Here is a 22539-nt window from a genome sequence, read left to right as displayed (position 1 = left end):
ATCCCACAAACACCTATGTAACTTTATGCAGTCAATATTCAGCTGATTCAACTCACTTGACCTATTTGCCCTGGCCATCGTTAGGCAGTTGGGCCCTATGATACTTTTCAAATTTGTACTTTTTTTAGCTCTAATCGAGCTAAGGATATTCGTAAAGGCTGAGGTCGTATTATGCGTTTTAGTCTTCTTACTATTATTCGTAATTTAACTAAAACTGATGAATATTTCGACATGTTAATGATCATTTTACTTTCTGTTTTTTAGTAATATTTTAAGTGTCACGATTGTCGTGTATTTGTAAACATGACATACGTTAACAAGATCCGAAACTAACCGCATTAAATCAAACTAAAAGACTAACGTAAATAGGGAAATGTGCATATCACGCCACATTGATTTTAAGCTCGACGACTGTTTATAATCACAGCGCAAATACAGACGCAATCCCGCCTTTCGAAGTTAAATCAAACACAACACAAAGACCTTTTTTCTGATGTGATATAGAATATGGAATGCGTACCAACATAACCACACAAAACACGGTGTGTCATTTAAAACACCCGTCAGCGTATTCACAGCAGACAAATGAAACGACGTGATGATGTGTGGCATTTTACATGACAACGTTAACTATATATTTATTATTTTAAAAGGTGTTACTATGTTACTAAAGCGGATGCTTTATTTAACAGCAGTGTGATAATAGAAGACCGCGCAACAAGAAAAATTGCGCTTATAAGGCGGCAAGGAAAAAGCAAGAAAAAGGCAAAACGCACGCTTCGATACACACAAATGTAAACATGCAATAGAGATCGCCACAGGACCCCCCTCCAAAAGCGGGTATGCATTACGCTTGGTAGCGTTGTGGGGGTTGAACGTTGCGTCTCGGTTGTTCTCTGGCCGGAGGAAAAGCGACTGGAACAGGTGCTGTCAAGTCGACATGGGCAGGCTTCAATCGGTCAATAGACATTGTCTGTGGCTGACCACCCATGTCTAGAGTAAATGTTTTGTCCGACGACTTAAGAACCTGAAACGGGCCATCGTATGGCGTGGTCAGAGCAGGTCGGTGACTGTCACGGCGCACAAACACATAAGCACTGCCCTTCAACGTAAAAGGGATGGACACGCGAGGGTTGCTGTGACGTGACGTCGGTTGTGGCAAAAGGTGTTGCAGAGTATTCCGCAACTTTGCAAAACGGTCGCCACACTACTATCAATGACTGACAACAAATTCAATAATAAATGATATCTATCAGATACGTTCGAATTTTGCACTTTTGTGGTCATGTGGTTGCAGTGGACATCTCTATTACTCGGTTGCTGTTTGCTTCTGTTCCCCGCGTGCTGTGCGTGACTGCTGAAACAGATGATTGATTTGTTGATGACCGCATTGACCGAGTTCGTGCACCCAGCCACTTTTTGGCTATAAATAATCGTTGTTCGATCACTTTCGAGTAAATTATTGGGTTAAGTGCGCTGTTAATGGGAAGCAACAGACAAGCGCTCAACACATAGGCATCTGGTGGCATCCTTATTCCTGCAACGCTTAAATATCCCATAATACAAACTGGAATCCAGCAACAGAAGTCGGTCAAAATAAGCCGAGTAATTCTCTTCTGCATTTTCGGACTGACGTCGGTGCTTTTAGACCCTTTCATTTTATTTGACTTCTTGTAGATCACAACATATGCAACCACCATATAAATGAACATGAGGAAGTCAATTGTGATGAGAAATGTTGAATATTCCCAAGCAAACTCACTGGTTGTAGCAAACAAGCGTGGCATGCAGACACTTGTTTTACCATAATATCCAAACTCTCCTTGGATCGAATGTCGTGGAAATGCTTTACTTATTGTTCGTTTTACATTGCTCCAGCCTTTCGGTTTTGTATAAAATATTCTTTTTGCAAGCAGTGACATGTTTTCTCTTGAAACAAAGTCAGTACCAAAAAAGTTGTTCGGAAACCAAACGTCAGATATGAAATAGTCAGAAGTGACGTTAAGCACTGGAACTGTTGCCAGCATAATTGCTGAAATCCAACAAAGCAATTCAGTGAGTATTATTGGACCAACATCCAAACTTTGAGTCAAAAAGGGTTTATAAATTGATACGAGGCGAAAAGTGGTCATGGCCGTCATAGTTAGGGCTGAAGACTGTGATGACAAAACGGCAAGTGCTCCAAGTCCTGAACACAAGCTGCTCGATCTCCATGCCTTATCAAACAAACAGTAAGAACCGGAAAACCGAGTTCCCTGTATAACAACGGCAAGCAAATAAACTCCCATTAAAAAATCTGATACACTGAGGTTTAAAATAAATACATTGGTGTTGATAAAAACATTCTGAGTTCGTTTTGCATTGTATAAGCTGTAGACAGTGGCAATAAATACAAGTAGGTTTCCTCCCAACGCCAATACACCTGTAATCCAGAATATGACCCGATACACTACATTTCCAATCATTTCGTTGACATTTGCAAACGCGTCACCTGCTAAGTTTACGCATTCGTCACTTCCGTCAGAGCAGTCCTGGATTCCGTTTTGAACAAGCTTCATTTCAACCGACAAGGGCTGTTTGTTTGTGCAATAAAACCTCACGTGATTGCAAAGGCATTTTATTTCATCCGTTCCATTATCGCAATCGACAATTCCGTCACATACGCTATTTCTGTTAATAGAGATCCTGTCTTGATTTTGACAATAAAAGCGTTTATCTTGACAGCGACTCAAGAACTCGTCTGATTTGTCGTCACAGTCAAGTTTTCCATCGCACACTTGACTTTGCTTAATAGATATTTCGTCCTTTGCTGCACAATAGAACATGTTAGGGCATGCAGTTTCACCCAGTCCTCCCATTCGATCTTTATACGTCCCGTCACATATTGATGAAAATAAAACCTTGGCATTATATTTTTTTGCTCTATAGTACTGAAATTTTTTTCTCAACAATCTGTTATCATTTTTTGCACAACGAAAAATTTCGTCTATTTTGAGGTCGTTAGTGATTTCTGCTGGACACTGGGTTTGTTGTAATCGTTTTGGTAGCATACATGACTTTGTGTTGGTTTGACTAGCACATTGGACATTTCTATTACACAGCGCAATGGTTTGGTTAACACATTTGGAGCCGTTCTGACAAAGTATCTGATTAGGGGGACAGTTTCCCTTTACACTGTTACATAAACTTTGATTTGAACAAAGGCATTCATCTGACATGTCGTGACAGTCAATGACACCATCACAAACTTGCTTTAGTGATATGATGAGCTTTTTATCCAAGCAGCGAAAGCATTTGAACTGTTTGTCGGTGAAGCAGAGATCTGATTTATCCGAACACTGAGCCACTGAATCGTAAACGTTGGCTTGAGGCAAAACACAATCACCTTCTCTTGATGACCCAGAACATTTAAAGCCAAACCCTTCCCTGATTTCGTCGCTATGGTCGCCGCAGTCGTTTGCAGAATTACAAAAGAAACTGCTAGAAATAATCTGGGTGTTGTTTTCACAAAAGAATACTTCCTCACAAAAGCTGGGTGATTGTTTGCAGTCTGCAAAAGTGCAAACTACTTTGTCGGTTTTACAGTCGTGGACACTATTAGCGCACGATGGGTGCACGGCCTTATTACATTTCCCTGCGACTGTAGAATGTATTAGTTGTCCAACTTGTATTTTGTTTTGACAAGATACAGCCACCACTGTGCAGGACTGGCACGAAAAAGTGCTGATCGAACAAACCTCGTCACTTCCGTCGTGGCAATCCAAAAATGTATCGCCTACCCAGTCAAAAGGTAAACATTGACCAGCAGGAGAACAAGTTTTGTTGTTGGGATAACATGGACATCTTGCGAACACTCCTGAGCAGTAGCACGTAGAATTGAATTCGTCGCTTCCGTCGAAACAATCAGCGTGACCGTCACAAAGCAGTGATCGATCAACGCAACTTCCCTCCCTTCCAATGCACTGTTTCGTACCAACACATGCGCATGTAAACTGACCAGTCGGACAAGTGCAATTGAATCCATCGCTCTTATCTCCACAAATACCAGCAGTGTTAGTGCATTGGTATTTTTTAGATACACAACCGAATCTTTCAGGGCAGTTCCCCGTTTTATAACATTGGCATTCGAACTGGTTAGCTGGACAGGAGCAATTACGTTCATCGCTCCAGTCACCACAGTGATTGATTCCATCACACATCCATTTCTTTGGAATGCAGTCGTAATCAAAAGTACAGTTTTTCGTTTTGAAACAATCGCATTCAAATTTACTCTTTGAACAATTGCAATTCACTTCATCACTCCAATCTCCACAGTTATTTCGCCCGTCACACACCTGCATATCTTTGGGAACACAGCCTCGATAATTTTTTCCGCAACTTCTTGTTTTGTAGCAGGGACATTCAAACATATAACTCGCGCAAGTGCAATTTTCTTCATCGCTCCAATCCCCACATTCATTTATTCCGTTACAGCGAAAATAATAAGGTATACAGTTAATCCTAGTAGTGCAGTTTCGTGTTTTGTGACAGGCACAAGTGCCTTGATCTGCTGCGCAAGGACAATTATCTTCATCGCTTCCATCCAAACAATCAGGTCTTCCGTCACAGAGAAAGGACGTATTTACGCAACCATACGAACCTCTGCAAGTTGTGTTAAAGCAATCGCACTGAAATCGGTCTGGAAGACAAATATTACTTAACTCGTCGCTCTTGTCGGTGCAATCAAGTACTCTGTTGTTTACTTTTGAAATCGGTATGCAACCCGACCTGTTTTTACATAGACCTAACTTGTGACAATCACATTCAAACATTGAAGACGGACAACGGCAGTTGGGGTTTAGGTAGGGTTCCTCGCACAGCGATATATTTTCTGGCCCTGTCAAATAAACAAACGTATTTTCCTGATAGATTTGGGAAAGATAAATTCGAAAATAATTGTTACTAGGTCAATATGAACTTCTAGCAAACAAAACTAGCGACAGTTAACCTAAACTTCACATCAATTGTTTGTGTTAGAAATTGGGGGCAAAAACGTGCGGTTTCCATCAAAATTACTTCGCGCGCAACAAAGTAACGATAAAAGGTCCATGGGGCAGGGGTTGCGAATCAACTTTGGAGGAATAGCATAACTACGGTTCTCCACTTAGAGCCCGCTAAATGATTTCAGCGGAACTGCTAATGCTCGAAGTTTTATATTACAATCCTTTTCTGTGAATTTATGTGGAGTCCATTTTGCCGAACAAGGGTCTTTTAGTCCATCAGAAGTATAAGATTAGTTACGCTAGTTTTATACTTCTGATTAGTTATAAAAATTAGTAAAATTAGTATTATCTAATGTCTTATTTTTGTTTTTAATGTCACAAGAAATACTCTTGGATCATTGATACGTGTAAACAAGCGAATCTAGGTAAAATTAATTCCTGATTGTTGTAGTGGGTAATAAGAAGTTATTCTTTTGTTTTATAAACTTTTGTTTTGTGGAAAATTTTAGTTTCAACACCATTTTCAGCCTAATTGAACCGCGTGTATAGGTACCCGGGCAAACTACGAAAGAACCGTTCTACATTGAAAAAATGTGGACCACCGATATATAGTGACTGTAAATCATTCAGCCAAAACTGTTCTTTTTCATTTGCCTTTCTATTTATGTGATAAAACCACGATATAAATAACCAGGATAGATGGTATCATGGTTCTATTTAACGCTTTCATAACGAAAACTCATTACATATTTTGAAAGGATAAAATTTAACTACAATTGAAATGTTTTGACAACAGTAAAAACTTTTGTCTTACTTGTAAAAAGAAGAGGAGCGAGACTAAGTTCCTCCGCAGGACAAACACTTTTCACTGATCCGAAGACAAACAGCAGAAAGAATATTTGTAACATTGTCATTCATACGAGTTAAAACTAAACATACAGCAAGATTGAGTTTAGTGAAAAAAGGTGATTAACAAACTCTATTAACTAACTAAAGCTCAACAAAACACCAAATAATCGATTTAAGCTGATAATATCTGTATTCTTAGCAGTTATGCTAAATTGTTGGGATCAATGCAAGAATATTTGAAAAAAACGAATACAGCTCATTCAACCTATCTCACAGCTACTAGACTCGAAATTTGAGAGGACTGTCTCAACTGCCAACAGAATCAGTCAGTAAATTAGAAAGTAGGAATATATATTTAGACAGCATGCGTGGTTCATAAACACAAACGCCCTTCCCCTTTCCCCGAATGAATGAGAACCAGCATACAATTAATTACCCATTTCCTTTCAGCTATAGCAAACTGTAACGATATTTTCGATGATTATAAGTATGGCATTTTTAATAGCAGTACCAACTTCACTCAGCTTGTAGCAAATCGATAAACAGATTTGATCATTTTTTCTTGCACAACATATTCCAGACATTTTGAGTCCATTTCAGCCTAAAGTAGGGTACGCCAAATTTATAACGTGCATGTAATTTTATTGGTGGATTTACATTTATTAGTTAGGTGATCTGTAGCTCCTGGTAAATTAGATCAGTTTACCAATTCACATGACATTAACCCCACAAGCGAATGTAGTAGCATGTCTCTTCATATCTCCTTAAAAGTGATTGCGAACTTTTGCGTGTTGCCCAATGCCTTCACTTGCCTATATTCAAAAGTTTCACAACCTTTAAGACATAGACCAAAAAATAAACTTAGCCATATTGTTTCGACATTTGTAGCCTATTGGTGGTCCGAATGTCTTAATTGTAACTTCAAATTATCTGCGTATTTGCTTTCTCTATTGCAAATTCGAATTGTCTGAGTAACTACATTCGATTTGACGTGTTATGTTGCTAAAAACTGCCATGCGATCGAATATATTTTGAACATAACCTAGTGATACGCATCGCAAAATGTGTGCTTAGATTGCCTTAGGCTATGTGAAGCCTAAACATCTACAAGTTTACTTACTTCGTTGTGCACTTATTTTAACGTGTTACACCAGTTCATTATGCTAATAATAAGTTCAACGACAAGTTTATGTCAGGTAGCTTTGTGTACGTCCGAACATCGGAATTTAAAAAGCTTTTGTTTCGGTTTGCCGCACCTGAAAAATATGAAAGATAAAAATATTTGCAGTATTACAAAGATGAATTTCAGTACCTATATGTTTCCCTCCCCTTTAAAATGATGTCCCGCCTCTAAACTACAAACACTGATCTCTATAAACACTGGATTGCGCTAAATTTTGGTGAAATGTTTTGAGTTCTAAAATTAAAAACTCAAAATTCCAATATCTAAAAGAGATACATGTACATAAATGCATTTAAGCCTCACAGTAGTTAGGTTGGACAAGCATAACTGCCAAATGTGATGCCTATTTATGTTTCAGTCAGAATTAACGTTGGTGGAACTAGTCAGGTTGGGACCTAAAAGCTAACCAACCGTTTTAGGGAAAGCTAACCAACCGTTTTATGTGGGTTCCACGATTTCTAAAAGCGTGTTTTTTTACTTTCTTCTTGGTTTTTATTTTATTTTTTGGTTGTCCATGTATGACACTGTGGAATGTGTATAAATGAAAGCAACATCAAGTTCGCAGTTTTATTTCAGTTCTACTGCAACTAATTGCAATCTGTTCAATGAACCTATAGTTTTCACAGACGTTCAGTTCTTTCATTCTTTTTGTTTTTGCTTTGAAGTCGAATCCCGCAAACACCTATGTAACTTTGTGCAGTCAAGACTCAGCTGATTCAACCCACTTGGTCTATTTGCCCTGGTCATCGTTATGCAATCGGGACCTATGATACTTTTCAAATTTGTACAATTTTTAGCTTTCACCGAAGCCGACGCCCAAACTAAGTATATAAGGCGGGGCTGTATTACGCGTTTTAGTCGTCTTAATATTATTTGTAATTTAACTAAAACTGATAAATATTTACACATGTTGATAATATAATCATTTTACACTCTAATTTTTAATAATATTTTAAGTGTCACAACGATTTTAAGCTCGACAACTGTTTGTAACCACAACGCAATTGCAGGCGCTATCCCGCCTTTTGAAGTTAAAGCAAACAAAAAACGAACGACCGTTTTCCTGATGTGATATATAGAATGTGTACCAACATAACCACACAAAATACGATGTGTCATTTAAAACACCCGTCAGCGTAATCACAGCTGACAAATGAAAAGACGATATGATATGTGGCATTTTTACACGACAACGTTAACCATTTTTTATTATTTCAAAAGGATGCTACAATCAATGTCTGACAACCACTTCAATAATAAATTATATCTATCTGACAGGTTTGCATTTTGCACCTGTTTTGTGAGGAAACGTCAATCATTATAGTTGCTTCAATAGGTATAAAAAACAAAAACAAAAAAGGCGTTTTCGCATGATTTTTTACTTTTATCTTCACGTTGTTGCAGCGGACGTTTCTATCACTCGGTTGCTATTTGCTTCTGTTCTCCGCGTGACCGGTAAATTCGATGATTGATTTGTTGATGACCGCATCGAACGCGTTCGTGCACCCAGCCACTTTTTGACTTTAATTATTCGTTTTTCGATCACTTTCGAGTAAATTATTGGGTTAATGGCGCTGTTAATGGGAAGCAACAAACAAGCGCTTAACACATAGGCGTCCGGTGGCATCTTGATTCCTGCAACGCTTAAATATCCCATAACACAAACTGGAATCCAGCAACATAAGTCGGTTAAAATAAGCCTTGTAATTCTCTTCTGCATTTTCTGACTGATGTCGGTGCTTTTAGACCCTTTCATTTTATTCGATTTCTTGTAGATCACAACATATGCAACCACCATATAAATGAACATGAGGAAGTCAATTGTGATGAGGAATGTTGAATATTCCCAAGCAAACTCACTGGTTGTAGCAAACAAGCGTGGCATGCAGACACTTGTTTTACCATAATATCCAAACTCTCCTTGGATCGAATGTCGTGGAAATGCTTTACTTATTGTTCGTTTTACATTGCTCCAGCCTTTCGGTTTTGTATGAGATATTCTTTCTGCGAGCAGTGACATGTTTTCTCTTGAAACAAAGTCAATACCAAAAAAGTTGTTTGGAAACCAAACGTCAGATGTGAAATAGTCAGAAGTGACGTTAAGCACTGGAACTGATGCCAGCATAATTGCTGAAATCCAGCAAAGCAATTCAGTGAGTAATATGCAACAATCCTTGACACATGTTAATTTAAAGAAAGTTGTGGCCCAATTTAGACTGTGGTTTGCTTTTAGAAGTCATACACTTTTTGTCAAAGAATTCAACAAAATATAGAATAAAATCAGGTTTTTTCGTTGATTATAAAATTGCTAACCTTGAGGCAACAACACTAAATCATCCATATTGTAATTACATTTAGAACAATTGTTGTTTAAAAGTTTTGTGATATTTACACGAAGATTGTAAACGCATGTTACCTTTCTAGGTTTTTGCTTCCTGTGCAGACTCGATGGCAGGACAATGATGCTTATGTTCACATAAATTATGCTATCTACTACACATATGGTGGTTTAATGACAACTAAATTTATTAATCAGTAAGTGTCTCGTGGAAATTGAACGACCGCATCCTGAAGACTCAAATTCATTCTACTTTGTGTTTTTCAACAACTGAAGGATGAAATGGAAGCGCATTTCGCTTAACTTTTTTGTTTTGAAGGCATTGCGAAGAGAATGGTGTGGGACAATTTAGTGTATATTCAAACTGCACTTACAGGTGAAAAGTTCTTTTGTGTTCACCTCTTGTATCATGTAGAATTCAATTGCAAATAATTGCAGATCTTCCCTTCGATATCCTGAAATACCTCTTGCTGGTCCTGCTTCAACTAAAATAGGAAAAAGTAGGATTGAACTTAACATTGGTTTGTTCAGACCTAAAGTTGGAGACAAGGATCCAACATTTGCAACAGGATTAAGTTTAAATGGGTCATTTTCCGAAGATGTAAACATGACAAACATATATGCAAACTATGAAGACATTGCTGTAGCAGTTGTTCACGCAACTCGAGTTTTTGTCGATAAACAAACAGAACGGCCAATACCACTTGGTAAAAGTGCTGTTAAATCATTCGAAAAATTTTTAAAATTTTCATTCCCCAAAATAAAGTTGACTAAATAGGTGGCCATAAAAATGAACCATGTTATACTTGCAGCAACAATGTATTTACAATATACCTCATATAATTGCAACACTGTCTGAATTTATAAATACTTCTGAAGATGTATATCATTGCACATGACAATCAATTTTTCTTCATCATATTGTGTACTGTCACATCGTGACATGCATACAATTTGTTTGCGGCTATAAACTCTTAACCAATGTCACATGCGTAGTTTATAGTTTTGTGCATTTGTGTTTAAAATTGCCAGTCTATGCATGTGTCACTTTCACTTGCCTGTAAATGATTAAAGAAGCAACAGTCCCACAAACCGTATTTTGGGGGTCCATGGGTGTAAGCTCACTATTAAACATCCACCAAAAATCAGTGAGCCATTTTCTTTTATAATGCTCAGAATTAGGTGTGTGTTGCAAATGATATAATTTTCGAATATAATTGACTATTTGTCCGTATTCAGGTTTATTTTTAGCAAAAACATTGTCGGGATAAATTATGGACTTTTAGTTGAGTTTGCTACATACATTTTTTGGTAAGGGGCTCCATGTCTTACGGGGTTGCTTACGGGGAGGGGGGGGGGGGGGACGAGACCCGAAAGTTACTGTTAGGGGGCCACGGCGCATGAAAGGTTGAGAACCACTGGTCTAATGTTTACCGTACTTGACACAGAAATACGAAAATGTTTTAGGGGATGTCCCTTCACCAAACCATGACGAGGCAAAATAGTGCTGACTTGTGCATTGCTGGCTTGCAGCGCGTTTATGCAAGAACTACATTAAGGTTCGGTGCATTGCATAAATTTCAGATGCTTTTATGATCGCGCCAATTGGCTGTATATAATACCCAATCGATTACACTAAAATGTAATAAATAGTGTAAACTTTGGGAAGAAAAAGTACGTTTGTTTTGTGTTCCTTTTGAACCTTTTTTAGATATGTACAAGCAGGTTTTTTTTTAATGGTTTGGTTTGGGTGACCGCTAAGTAGTTTTAAGAGACCGCAAGTGTTTCATTTAAATACCAAAAACTGTAGTTGTAGTTGCAAGTCCAAATTTTGGGAAACCGCTGGAGAAATTTGTGGGACCGTTTCGGTCCCCCAAAACACCTTAAAAAAACACTGTGTACAAGTACAGTACATCTAGGCTTATGGAGTGCTACAAGTGCAATCACATTGGCTTTGGGCTTATACATACTCAAACTCACAGCTGAAATGACTCAACTTGGCTTGTGATTTTAGTGGAAAGTTATTTTACATCACAAGTTTTCGGAAATGTTATCAACATCTCTTGACTTCTTTTCAGTCACTTTTGCAGTGAAAAGAAACTTATGATTTTCCCGATACAACTATAACATAAAATTTGGATCTTGTAAGTAAGGTGGACAAACTGGTTGTGGACTTTATCCTAGATGAAAAAGTATTTGGAAATAAGCACCATGAGCCTTGCTGCAAAAAACACATTGGCAGCTTTTAGATATTTTTCATCCAAAACACCAGATGCCTTGTGGAATCTGGCTAATTACAGGTATTGTACATTCAATAATCCTTTATACATGTTACTTTTACTAACGCTTGTGTCAAAGGTTTAATTGAAAAACTTTTTTTGTTTTTGTTGACTATATAATTGCTACACTTGAGACAACAATCATAAATCATCCGCATTGTAATTAAATTTAGTTGCAAACAACTTTGTTTTACTGTTTTGTCATATTGCATGAGGATTGTGAATGCACATTACTTTCCCAGGTTTTTGCTTCCTGTGCAGAGCCGATGGCAGGACAATGATGCTTATGGTCACATAAATTATGCTATCTACTACACATATGGTGGTTTAATGACAACTAAATTTATTAATCAGTAAGTATGCCATGTAATCTAAAACAATGCAACCTAAAAAAAATCAATCTGCTTAGGATTTGTCAACAACAAAATAATGAAAAGAATGTCCCTTCACTATTATTTTGTTTTTAAAGGCATTGCAAAGGGAATCATGTGGGACAATTCACTGTTTATTCAAACTGCACTAATAGGTAAAAAGTTTTTTTGTGTTTATTCACCACCTTTCTCTTTCAAAGTTGAATCTAAATTAATTGCAGATCTTCACTTCGATATCCTGAAATACCTCTTGCTGGTCTTGCTTCGACCAAAATAGGAAAAAGTAGCATTGAGCTTAACATTGGTTTATTCAGACCAAAAGTGGGGGACAAGGATCCAACATTTGCAACAGGATTAAGTTTAAACGGGTCATTTTCCGAAGATTTAGACATGACAAACATATATGCAAACTATGAAGACAATGCTGTAGCAGTTGTTCACACAACTCAGGTTTTTGTGGATAAACAAACAGAACGACCAATACCACTTGGTAAAACTGCTGTTAAATCATTCGAAAAAATTTTAATCCCCCAAAATACAGTAGCGTAAGAGGTGGTCACAATAATCAACAATGTTACATGTGCAGCAAATGTGTGTGCCTACATTACTTCATATTATTGCAACACTGTCTAAACTCTAAATGTACAGATACTACAGATGTATAACATTACACATGACATTTCATTTATTTTTTAATATTATCCATATTGTGTTCTGCTGCCTCATACCAGTAACATGCATACAATTTATTTGTGGCTAAACACTTAACCACTGGCATGTATGTAGTTTATAGTTTTGTTGCATTTCTGGTAAAATTGCCAGTCTATGCATAGTTCCTTAACATGTAAGTAATTTTGCATTTTCTTCAACCTTTTTTTAATGTGCTCCAGAAATGTTTTTACATTGGGTTGCAAGCTCGGGGTAAAAAGTGTTGCGTTCAAACCATAACACTAAGACTCTTTCTTCGTCACAAAGTTGCATAAGCACATAGTAATGTTAATTTATGTAGAAGCATCAAACCAATAAGTCATAAGTTGCAGGTAGTGCACACTGTTTCGACCAATATGGTCTCTCCAGTGCAGCTAGTGATGGGACTTGGATGGCTGCACTAGCCAATACCGCCTATCTTTCGTCACCAGCTGCACTGATGAGAATTTATAGGTCGAAACATGTAAAAAAACGTACAATAATTTTTTTCAACCAAAAACTAGGAAGGAGACAAAAATTATTAAATCAGCATACAAAAAACCAAATGTCCCAAGGATTTTAGGCGTCGGACACAGCATGTGAAATTAGGCCATTTTATCGTTTTTTTGTCCGATTTTTAGACCACCTGGCAACCCTGCCGTGAACTGGAAACATTTCACACACAAATTCGAAATTATTATAGGGGATGTCCCGTCATTAAACGATGACGAGGCAAAAAAAGTGCTGACTTGAAGATTGCCGGTTTGCAGCGCGTTTGTGCAACAACTAAACTGCATTCAGTTTCAGTGCATTGCATGAACTTCAGTTGCTTTTTTTGTTGCTTCAAATGGTTGTAAATAATACCAATCGTAAAGTGTAAACTTTGGGAAGGTACTGTGTGTTCCTTTCAAACATTTTCCAAGTATCTAGGCTTATGGTGTGGGATGGACTGTTAGACTTAGACTTGAAAAGGGTATGAATTCTACAACTGAAATCACACCTGGGCTTATACATACTCAAACTTACAGTTGAAATGACTCAACTTGGCTTGTGATGTTAGTGGACAATTATGTTACATCACACATTTTCTGAAATGTTTTCAGCATTTCTGACTTCTTTTCTATCACTTTTGTAAATTTATGTATCTCCCTAAACAATCATAACACAAAATTCGGATCTTGTAAGTAAGGTGGATAGTTGTGGACTTTATGCTAGATAAAAAAGTAATTGGAAATGAGCACTGTGAGCCTTGCTGCAAAAAACACATTGACAGCTTTTAGATATTTTTCATCCAAAACACCTGATGCCTTGTGGAATCTGGCTAATTACAGGTAGTCTATTGTACATTCAATAATCTTTTATACATGTTACTTTTACTAACGTGTCAAAGGATTTATTGAAAAACTTGTTTTGTTTTTGTTGAATATATAATTGCTACACTTGAGACAACAATCATAAATCATCCACATTGTAATTAACTTACATTGCAAACAACTTTTGTTTTAATGTTTTGTCATTTTTGCATGAAGATTGTGAATGCACATTACTTTCCCAGGTTTTTGCTTCCTGTGCAGAGTCGATGGCAGGACAATGATGCTAATGGTCACATAAATTATGCTGTCTACTACACATATGGTGGTTTAATGACAACTAAGTTTATTAATCAGTAAGTATGTCATGTAAATAAAAACAGTATAGTCAACCTAAAGACACAAATTTATTCTGCATACTGTTTGTCAGCAACAAAATGATGAAATGAATGGCATTTCGCTGAACATTTTTTGTTTTTTAAGGCATTGCGAAGGTGGGCGTGTGGGTCATTTTAGTGTTTATTCGAACTGCACTAATAGGTAAATAGTTCCATTTTTTGTGTTCACCTCCTGTATCATGTAAAGTTGAATCTAATTAATTTCAGATCTTCACTTCGATATCCTGAAATTCCTCTTGCTGGTCTTGCTGCGACCAAAATAGGAAAAGGTAGCATTGAACTTAACATTGGTTTATTCAGACCTAAAGTTGGAGACAAGGATCCAACATTTGCAACAGGATTAAGTCTAAATGGATCATTTTCTGAAGATTTAGACATGACAAACATATATGCAAACTATGAAGACATTGCTGTAGCAGTTGTTCACCAAACTAAAGTTTTTGTCAATAAACAAACAGAGCGGCCAATACCACTTGGTAAAACTGCTGTTAAATCATTTGAAAAAATTTTGATTCCGCTAAATGCAATGAGTTAAATGAACTTCCATTCAAATTAACAATGTTTTACATGCAGAAATAATGTGTATGTTTACATTACATCATAAGATTACAACACTGTCTCAATTGACAGATACTTTTACAGATGTATGGCATTGCACACGACATTTTTTTTACATCATATTGTGTGCTGCCACATCATGACATGCATACAATTTGTTTGTGGCTAAACACTTTACTACTATCGTGTGTGTAGTTTAAAGCTTTGTTGCATTCCTGTTAAAAAAAATTCCATGTCTATGCATGTGTGACGCATGATGTGTCACTTGCATATAAATAATTTTGCGTCACTTTAACCTTCTTTGCCAATTGTTCTCCACAAAAGTTTAGATTGGGATACTCAAGTGGTCAAGCAGTGTTGCACTTCAAACTATCGCAATTGGACCCTGGAACTTCCTTGTGCACGAGCAAATTTGCAAACATATCCATTTTCACTCGCATATTAAATAGAAAATTGCGACCACCCTTAATATTATATGTTTAGCTGGCAACGCACGTATAGTTTACATAATATTGCTTAAAAGCTGATTGAAAAAGGTCTACTTGGGCCTATAGAGTTTTTTAATAGCTAACTTGGCAAACAAAGGACTTTTTGTCTGTTCATTGTGTGCAAAAATAAACATGCAACACATATAACAACAAAAATCGTCATAAAAAGCATTGTGTGGGGGTCAGGGAGTGTTCGGCAAAATTAATAAATTTAAGGAAAAAGACAATAATCTGAACTTTCAGTCACACACGGATGTCATGTTGCACATCTTAAGGGCTCTACAGACATACTGCGTTTTGCGTCAAGCGGCGCGCTTTTGCGTCAAATGGCACGCGGTACACTTAACACACACGCCAACGACGGCGACGTCGGGGCGAAAATCTCCGTTCAACGCGTCAAGCGGCAGAGTTAAAAATGTTTTAACTTTTCCGTGTGACGCGTTGATGTTTTGTGTCAACGGAATTGAACTAACTGTACTTTGTGAGAAATTGGGTTAAAAATTTGCGTTTATTTGTCACATTGTATTAAAAAGTATGTCTTAAGGTTTTAGCCAATAATTTTAATTCAAATGATCGGAGATGCCCCATAGCCTACTTATACCATTCAATGGTCAGTACAGAATATATACAATGTATATAATATATACAATTATATACAATGATCAGTACAGAACGCTTAAACAGCATTTGTAACGACAACCGCGACTTGTGTGCAATGGTCACCGCACGACGCAAAACGCGTCGGGACGCATGAAATGCCGTTCCGCACGGCTAACGCGAACGCTTGACGCAAACGCAGTATGTCTGTAGAGCCCTTTACACCTGTAAGTTACAAACAAATGCATAAAGCCACTGGTAAATGCAGGTCGTTGTTGTGGAATGAACATGTATGCGACGGTTAAACTTAAAAAAGTTTTGCATATGGATCACATCATAAAATATTGCTTCTTGATATTAATGTATTATTGCAACTTCATGGCGGCACAAGTTTGTGTTTCCGTTTTGCAGCAATGCCGAAAATTTAACGTGGCCTGTAGCTCCCAGCTGTTGTCCCATCAGATGTTGTCGACCTGCAAAAAGTATAACTACGATTTGTAAAAATGGATTGCCATAAATAAAACATCATTCATTCGTTGCCTTGTTTTATATTATTGAAAGATTAACAATGTTATTGAAAGATTAAACAACGTCTACCGATATTAGTGTTAATGTACTTTTTTTACATATTGGCATAGGCACATGTCGCTTACCTGTACGATCAAATTTTACATCCCGTATTTTCAGAACTTCATGTTAAAAAATAAGTTGCCACAAAACTGTAAATATCAGGTTTCTATAAATAACATTATTTTGTGTTTTTGGTAAAAATACTTAATATTGTAGTAAAAAAACACTTTCTAAGTCAGGTTGTCTACCAAAAATTGGTTAACAATCAAATTTAGAATTCATTTCATTTTAAAGGACACAACTTGTGCTTTCAGTTGGGTGCAAACTTTTCCATCAGAGATAGCAAACGACCCCCGCTAAGCGGAAATCAAACAGTAATGTTGATTTATTTTAGTTTTATCGTGAGCAAATAGATCTAGGTCTCATGTACCCTGATGGTCTGATCAAATTTGACTTTGTTAAATGCTAAACATCGTAAAGGATGTTTGCAATATGACCGTGCAAAAAACTGTCCACCGGCATTACGTAATCGACAGTCCAGTCCACCAGCATTACGTAATCGAGAAAAACCTTTTGAATTTTTGCGGGTATCTAATACGTTTCTGTTATGTCATAACTCATAACATTGTTTGTGACGTAATAGGGTTTTGTCCGCAGTATGTAAATTATTGTTTGTAGAACAGTTAGGCCTATATTAAGGCATATTATTGAGTGTAAAACAAAACAACAGTTTCTTGATGATCTAGCTGTTAATTAATGTCTTATTTTCCAAAATCTTCAAAAATAAAAACTGCAAAAAGCTTTAAACTTCAAACAGATATACACTTCTTTGCCTGTAGGTAGCTTATACGCAAAGTTTCTTTGTCTGAAAGTAAATGCTCACAGAGGCTCTAAACTCGAGACAAGTGTGAAGATAAGAAACGCTATCGTAGATAAACAGGATCTGAACTTTAACCTAAACGAACAATCATCAACATGGAAATCCTCGTCAACTGTGTGTTTTTCCCATCAATCCTCCCAATAGATTGGACTTTTAGCCACGGGGGCGGTTACCAAAAAAGGGCAATGTGGGATCCGCCCCCAAATATTTGTGGGCGTGTTTGGGGGCGGAGCTCATTGTCTCATCAGGCATAGCTATCCGAGCAAACTCGTAAACTTTTGCCGGTTTGTAAATTTAACCGGTAGTTGAGTTTCGGACCTGTTGGTTACTTTTTCTTACAACACACATATTTTTTTACTGTGATGGACGTGGAAAGTTTTTGGGCTTTTTGAAGGGAATTTAGCCCCACGGGGTGATTTTCCCCATCCTTTGCGTGGGTGTAAATACGTTTCTTTCTTTTGGGGGAGGATCCGATTTGGAAGGGCTTGGTGATTTAAAAGCGCTACGCATTAAGAATCATTTTTTTGACCAATGGAGGCGTGAAGAAGTGACACGTGAGCGAAAAGTAAGGCCAGTTTGACGAGATGACCTATGCAAAGGTAAAGCTGTAGGAGATGCGCCGCAACGTAATATTCTTTTCAACATTTTTAGATTCAAACGGATTACACGCATTTAATACCATCTGTTGTAAGTAGTTTTGGATATTTAGGCCATTAGTTTTGTACGATTGAAACTACTGGATCGATAAAACATATGGTTATAGGCGAGACTATAGACAAGACCCGTCTACCATATTGTTTATTACATTTGTTAAATCCCGAAACGCTACCTTTTGAAATTAAAAATAAATGCTTAAGCTGTGCAATATTTGCGCACAAATTTTAGACTAGCAAATTTATGTATTTTTCTGGATAAACGCAAATACTAAATGTGTGTATCGACGTAAAAATAAGCGATAAATTTTAATTTCGCACAAACAGGAGTTCCTAAAAATAAAAAGAAACGAGTAAACAGAAAAAGACTGCTACGACACCAAGTAAACGTGCACTTTGTTTGATGGTCAACAACATCAAAAAGCACGTGGGTTCGTGTCAACGTTACTTAACGATTCAACCGGTCTTTATTATATTTGTACAGATGGCTTTCTTTTCTTTTTGTAGCTGTGTAACTAAGGCATGCATTGAAAGCAAATAGAGGCAGCTCTAACCCGCTGTTCGTTATATTAACTCGTATTTATTCGTATGTTTAGTGATAAAGTGTAGTTTATTCTGTGGAAAAAATCTATCGAAAATTCTTAATTTTCTTACTACCGTCCTAAATTTCAACCTTAAATGACACAAAAATAAAAACAGCAAATGAATACTTCGTAAAATAAAAAAACAACACCGGGACAAATAATTGCGGAGAAAACAAAGATTATCGATGGTTCACGTAACAGGTTTCATTCGGCCAAGTTCCTGGACAATAGATTTATGATTTTTTTTTTACGGGTTTCGAGCCCAGGACTCTCCCGGGGACGAATCCTGATCAGGTTTTTTTATGTCTGTATGTGGGTCAGGCGCGACAGACCATTCGGCCAAGTTCCTGTCCTAGATTTATGATTTAGTCGCTTCTTGTCGTACCTGTTCGTGGCGACTCCTAGCGGAACGCCATTCAGGCAATTATTCTTTTACCTGAACGGAATGTTCCTACTACTTTACCACTGGGTGTCCGGAAAATCCTAATATTTGACACGACATATATAAGCTGTTCCTGCTTAATATCAACCTTATATAGAGCACAACTGACAAATGTAGTTTTGTACCGACGTTTCGACGTCCTAAACGCCGGTACAAGAATACAATTGCATGGAAAGCTCTACAATGTTGATTGATATGAAATATACCATTTTTTGCATCTTTGCGACGCACTTTTCACTTTATGTAAAATAAACATTTACCAATGCATTGTACTATTGGCTTAAGTTTTGTTCTGCTTCTGTAGATATTCGCGTTACTTCTGGGTTTCCTTTACATTGTTCTTGGAAATGCCAACTACGGAAGCAACGGAATGAAACGATTAATAGTAAAATCTCAAGGGAACAAGGTCCTAAAAAGGTTCGGGTTTTCACAAACGCCCATTTATTTAAAAAAAGTCTTTAATTTTGTTTCATAATATAATCACGGGAAATACAATGCACCAGTTAAACCAGAGTTGCAGGTCGGGCCGGGCTTTTCGGGCCGGGTTCGGGCTTGGGTATTTGTCAGAAAACGGGCTCAAAACGGGCCTGACTTTAGGTTCCGTTTCCGCCATTTTTTAGTAACAATTTTTTGGCTTTGACCTAATGCCCACCCTACTCTAAAACGTATTGTTTGCCTCATTGTCTACTATTGTTCATTGTGTTTGTTGTCTTTTCTCTTTTTTTCTTTCTCATACCTTGTTGCAAGGCTTTCGTGGATAGGCCTGTCAATCAAAATTTCGGGCCTAAACGGGCGTATCAAACACGTTTCGGGTTCGGGCCGGGCTTCGGGCTTATACTTTCGGGTTCGGGCCGGGTTCGGGCCGGGTTCGGGCCGGGTTCGGGCCGGGTTCGGGCCGGGCTCGGGCCGGGTTCGGGCTTAGATTTCGGGCCCGCTTGCAACTCTGAGTTAAACAATAGTTCCATACTTTTCAAAGGACAGCTACAGAGTTCGTTTTTGTATGGATTTCATGCAAAACTGGTTTCTGCATTTAGGTTTTTGCCGAACTTCGAGCTTAAAAAGAAAGTGCTAGATGAGACTGTATGTAGATTGTGTAAAATATATATGGTGTTTTTTTCTTTGTTTAGGTTTCTGAGGAGAAACTGCAAAGTAACAATCCCCGAAGGCAATTGCACATACAACCAAAACGGCTTTTTTCAATTGCATCGGGGTTATTTGGAATGCAAAAACTTGGAAGACTCGATGCTTCCTATTGCAATTGGAGCCAATCGATGTTACTACCAACTCAACGAAAAGAAACGTAGAAAAATACCTATGAAATGTAAAGCGGTTCTCTACGAAATTAAACAAAAGATCCGTGATGGCGACATAGTACCCCTGATATTGCCTGTAGCGTTTCAATGTATCAGAAAAAGGAGATCGTGTTTATAGCATATTTGACATTTAGGCCAATGCTATATGTAAGGTGTATCCAAGCGTAATTTTTTATCTCGTTAAAAATATCTGCACATTTCATTTGTTCAAACAAAATCGTATTCAAAATAATATATTATATACATAAACATCGTGTCATGTAAATTACTGCTGTAATTATGCGACTCATACGAAAGATTTTTCATTTTTGTCCAATGTACATTGTATTTCCAAATACACTGCCTAATTGAATTGTGCAACCTACAAAATTTTTCAAGTCAACAAGTCAATCAGATGCTTCTCATTTGTTTACACCAGGGGTGGGCAAACTACGGCCCGCGGGCCGCATGCGGCCCGGCAAAGGAGTTCATGCGGCCCGCCAAATGTTTGTAAATTTTGAAGAGAATGTTAGTAACGCTGAATAGTATTATGAGCACAGCCGCAGAGTTTTAAAAAATACCGGGGGTGCGACTTGCCGATACCTATACCATGTGCAGTATATGTACCCGTACCATACTTACTTTGGAACTAAACACAGATACTTTTTACGTGCTTTAGCCTGTTGTTCCGCCACGTTATTTTGCAAATCCTCACTTGACACAATTTCTTCGTTCGATAAAGGTAAATAAAAGTAAAGCGATTCACATTTTCAAATACAGCCCTCTTTGCACTGTTGACGCCAAAACTTTGGTCACTTTGGATCAAATTTAGGTCGTTGCAATACTTTGCAAACGGACATTAAACATGGCTTTAGATTCGTTAACACAGACCCGCACAACACCTAAAATGGATACTAAAAGCGGCTCGCTTTGTTTAATGTTGGCGCAAGAATTTATCAACAAAAATACGTGGTGTAGCCTATGTTGCTACGAATGCTTGTTTATTTTGAAACAATTGCAATTGTGGCGTTTCAACCAATAATTTCAGTGACAACAAATGTATTTGCACATAGCTGAAAATATACTCCATTAATATTTTGGGAAAAATCAGGGGTGCACAACCTGCGGCCGTATGGCCACGGAGACGAGTTTGTGCGGCTGCGACCATGTATGTCAAAAAATACACGTGCTGGTGGCGGTGACGTAACTAAAATTATTTTGCAAAATATTTTGATTTTGAAACTGCTAAAAACAGATTTCGTGAGACTGGAAAAAAAGATTACCAGCCTAATGACCATACGCGCCAGGCTTTTTAACCGCTTATTGTGTGCAAACAGTGCGAAAGAACAGGCACCGCAATCGTCACAATACAGATTATGACGTCATAAACGGTTAGCTCTGTTTAGCTAAACTTATGCGTCAAGTAAGAAATTTTTAATCTGAGCATTTTGGGCGGCTTTAAATGGTATATATATGATATAAACCTAATTCTTTACACCAGTTATTTTCAAACAAAAAACAAACAAGCAAGCAATTGGCGGCCGTTGGTGAAATACTATGCGGCCCCCTGAGATTAAGAACTTTTGAATGCGGCCCTTGCCCCGAAAAGTTTGCCCACCCCTGGTTTACACCAATGAATTAAAAACACATTGACTGATCAATCAATATTTTGCGTATTGATAAGCATATTATCACAGGGTTGCCATACCTGAGTGGACAAAATTCCTAACAATTTTAATAACTACTTTTCTCGAAACAATACTGGCGCAAAATTGCGTTTTATAGAATCGTGTATTAAAATCCGCACAGAAAACAGTAAACGTTAACCGCTTCAAACATCCTTGTTCGATTAACGAAGAAAGAAACCAAGTGTAGCGAAATTTTATTTGCTTGTTATTTTTTGTCACCGTCACTTATTGTTTTCGTTCTTTTTCGTTGTGGCACCTTAATTACGTTTTTGTGTTATGGCACCCTCGCTGCTTCCCCTTAGGAGTGATTAGTTGTGAAAGCGTTGATTGCGCCGGAATGTGCCTTCCTGTTCCGCATGCTTTAAATAGGGCGTCACTAGTCGAAGAGAT

At 37.6% G+C, this 22539-nt stretch overlaps 3 protein-coding genes across 4 annotated transcripts; all 3 read left to right on the top strand.

The window, feature by feature from the left end:
* The first annotated feature begins 9176 nt into the window (after positions 1 to 9176).
* On the top strand, positions 9177 to 10130 carry LOC145212977 (uncharacterized). The gene is made up of 4 exons (XM_080081222.1): positions 9177 to 9235; positions 9439 to 9549; positions 9672 to 9728; positions 9791 to 10130. The coding sequence occupies exons 1-4, from the start codon at positions 9177 to 9179 to the stop codon at positions 10128 to 10130; spliced, it is 567 nt and encodes a 188-aa protein (XP_079937348.1).
* Positions 10131 to 11382: 1252 nt separating this feature from the next.
* On the top strand, positions 11383 to 13583 carry LOC145214747 (uncharacterized). Its single transcript, XM_080083351.1, has 4 exons — positions 11383 to 11652; positions 11874 to 11984; positions 12101 to 12157; positions 12224 to 13583. Exons 1-4 carry the CDS (start codon positions 11537 to 11539, stop codon positions 12549 to 12551), a joined length of 612 nt encoding a protein of 203 aa, XP_079939477.1. The 5' UTR covers positions 11383 to 11536; the 3' UTR covers positions 12552 to 13583.
* A 78-nt stretch (positions 13584 to 13661) lies between these two features.
* On the top strand, positions 13662 to 16594 carry LOC145214748 (uncharacterized). Of its 2 annotated transcripts, XM_080083352.1 has the most exons (4): positions 13662 to 14020; positions 14245 to 14355; positions 14483 to 14539; positions 14605 to 16593. In XM_080083352.1, the coding sequence occupies exons 1-4, from the start codon at positions 13923 to 13925 to the stop codon at positions 14930 to 14932; spliced, it is 594 nt and encodes a 197-aa protein (XP_079939478.1). In that variant the 5' UTR covers positions 13662 to 13922; the 3' UTR covers positions 14933 to 16593. The 2 variants fall into 2 exon arrangements, with proteins under 2 accessions (XP_079939478.1, XP_079939479.1); XM_080083353.1 differs by lacking the exon at positions 14483 to 14539 and having other exon boundaries at positions 14605 to 16594.
* Positions 16595 to 22539: the final 5945 nt, after the last annotated feature.

Source organism: Phallusia mammillata, chromosome 2, assembly GCF_965637545.1.
Source record: "Phallusia mammillata chromosome 2, kaPhaMamm4.hap1.1, whole genome shotgun sequence".
In the NCBI taxonomy this organism is placed as follows: domain Eukaryota; kingdom Metazoa; phylum Chordata; class Ascidiacea; order Phlebobranchia; family Ascidiidae; genus Phallusia; species Phallusia mammillata.
Note: the sequence above shows the minus strand (reverse complement) of the source record. Positions and strands in the feature narration are given on the sequence as shown.

Bases quoted from the DNA above. Each gene is read 5' to 3' on its own strand.
- LOC145212977 (XM_080081222.1), top strand. From the start codon at position 9,177: ATGCAACAATCCTTGACACATGTTAATTTAAAGAAAGTTGTGGCCCAA. The intron at 9,236-9,438 runs GTTTGCTTTTAG...TTACCTTTCTAG, and splicing joins GTGGCCCAATTTAGACTGTG to GTTTTTGCTTCCTGTGCAGA. The intron at 9,729-9,790 runs GTGAAAAGTTCT...AAATAATTGCAG, and splicing joins TATTCAAACTGCACTTACAG to ATCTTCCCTTCGATATCCTG.
- LOC145214747 (XM_080083351.1), top strand. From the start codon at position 11,537: ATGAAAAAGTATTTGGAAATAAGCACCATGAGCCTTGCTGCAAAAAAC. The intron at 11,653-11,873 runs GTATTGTACATT...TTACTTTCCCAG, and splicing joins TGGAATCTGGCTAATTACAG to GTTTTTGCTTCCTGTGCAGA. The intron at 11,985-12,100 runs GTAAGTATGCCA...TTGTTTTTAAAG, and splicing joins ACAACTAAATTTATTAATCA to GCATTGCAAAGGGAATCATG.
- LOC145214748 (XM_080083352.1), top strand. From the start codon at position 13,923: ATGAGCACTGTGAGCCTTGCTGCAAAAAACACATTGACAGCTTTTAGA. The intron at 14,356-14,482 runs GTAAGTATGTCA...TTGTTTTTTAAG, and splicing joins ACAACTAAGTTTATTAATCA to GCATTGCGAAGGTGGGCGTG. The intron at 14,540-14,604 runs GTAAATAGTTCC...AATTAATTTCAG, and splicing joins TATTCGAACTGCACTAATAG to ATCTTCACTTCGATATCCTG.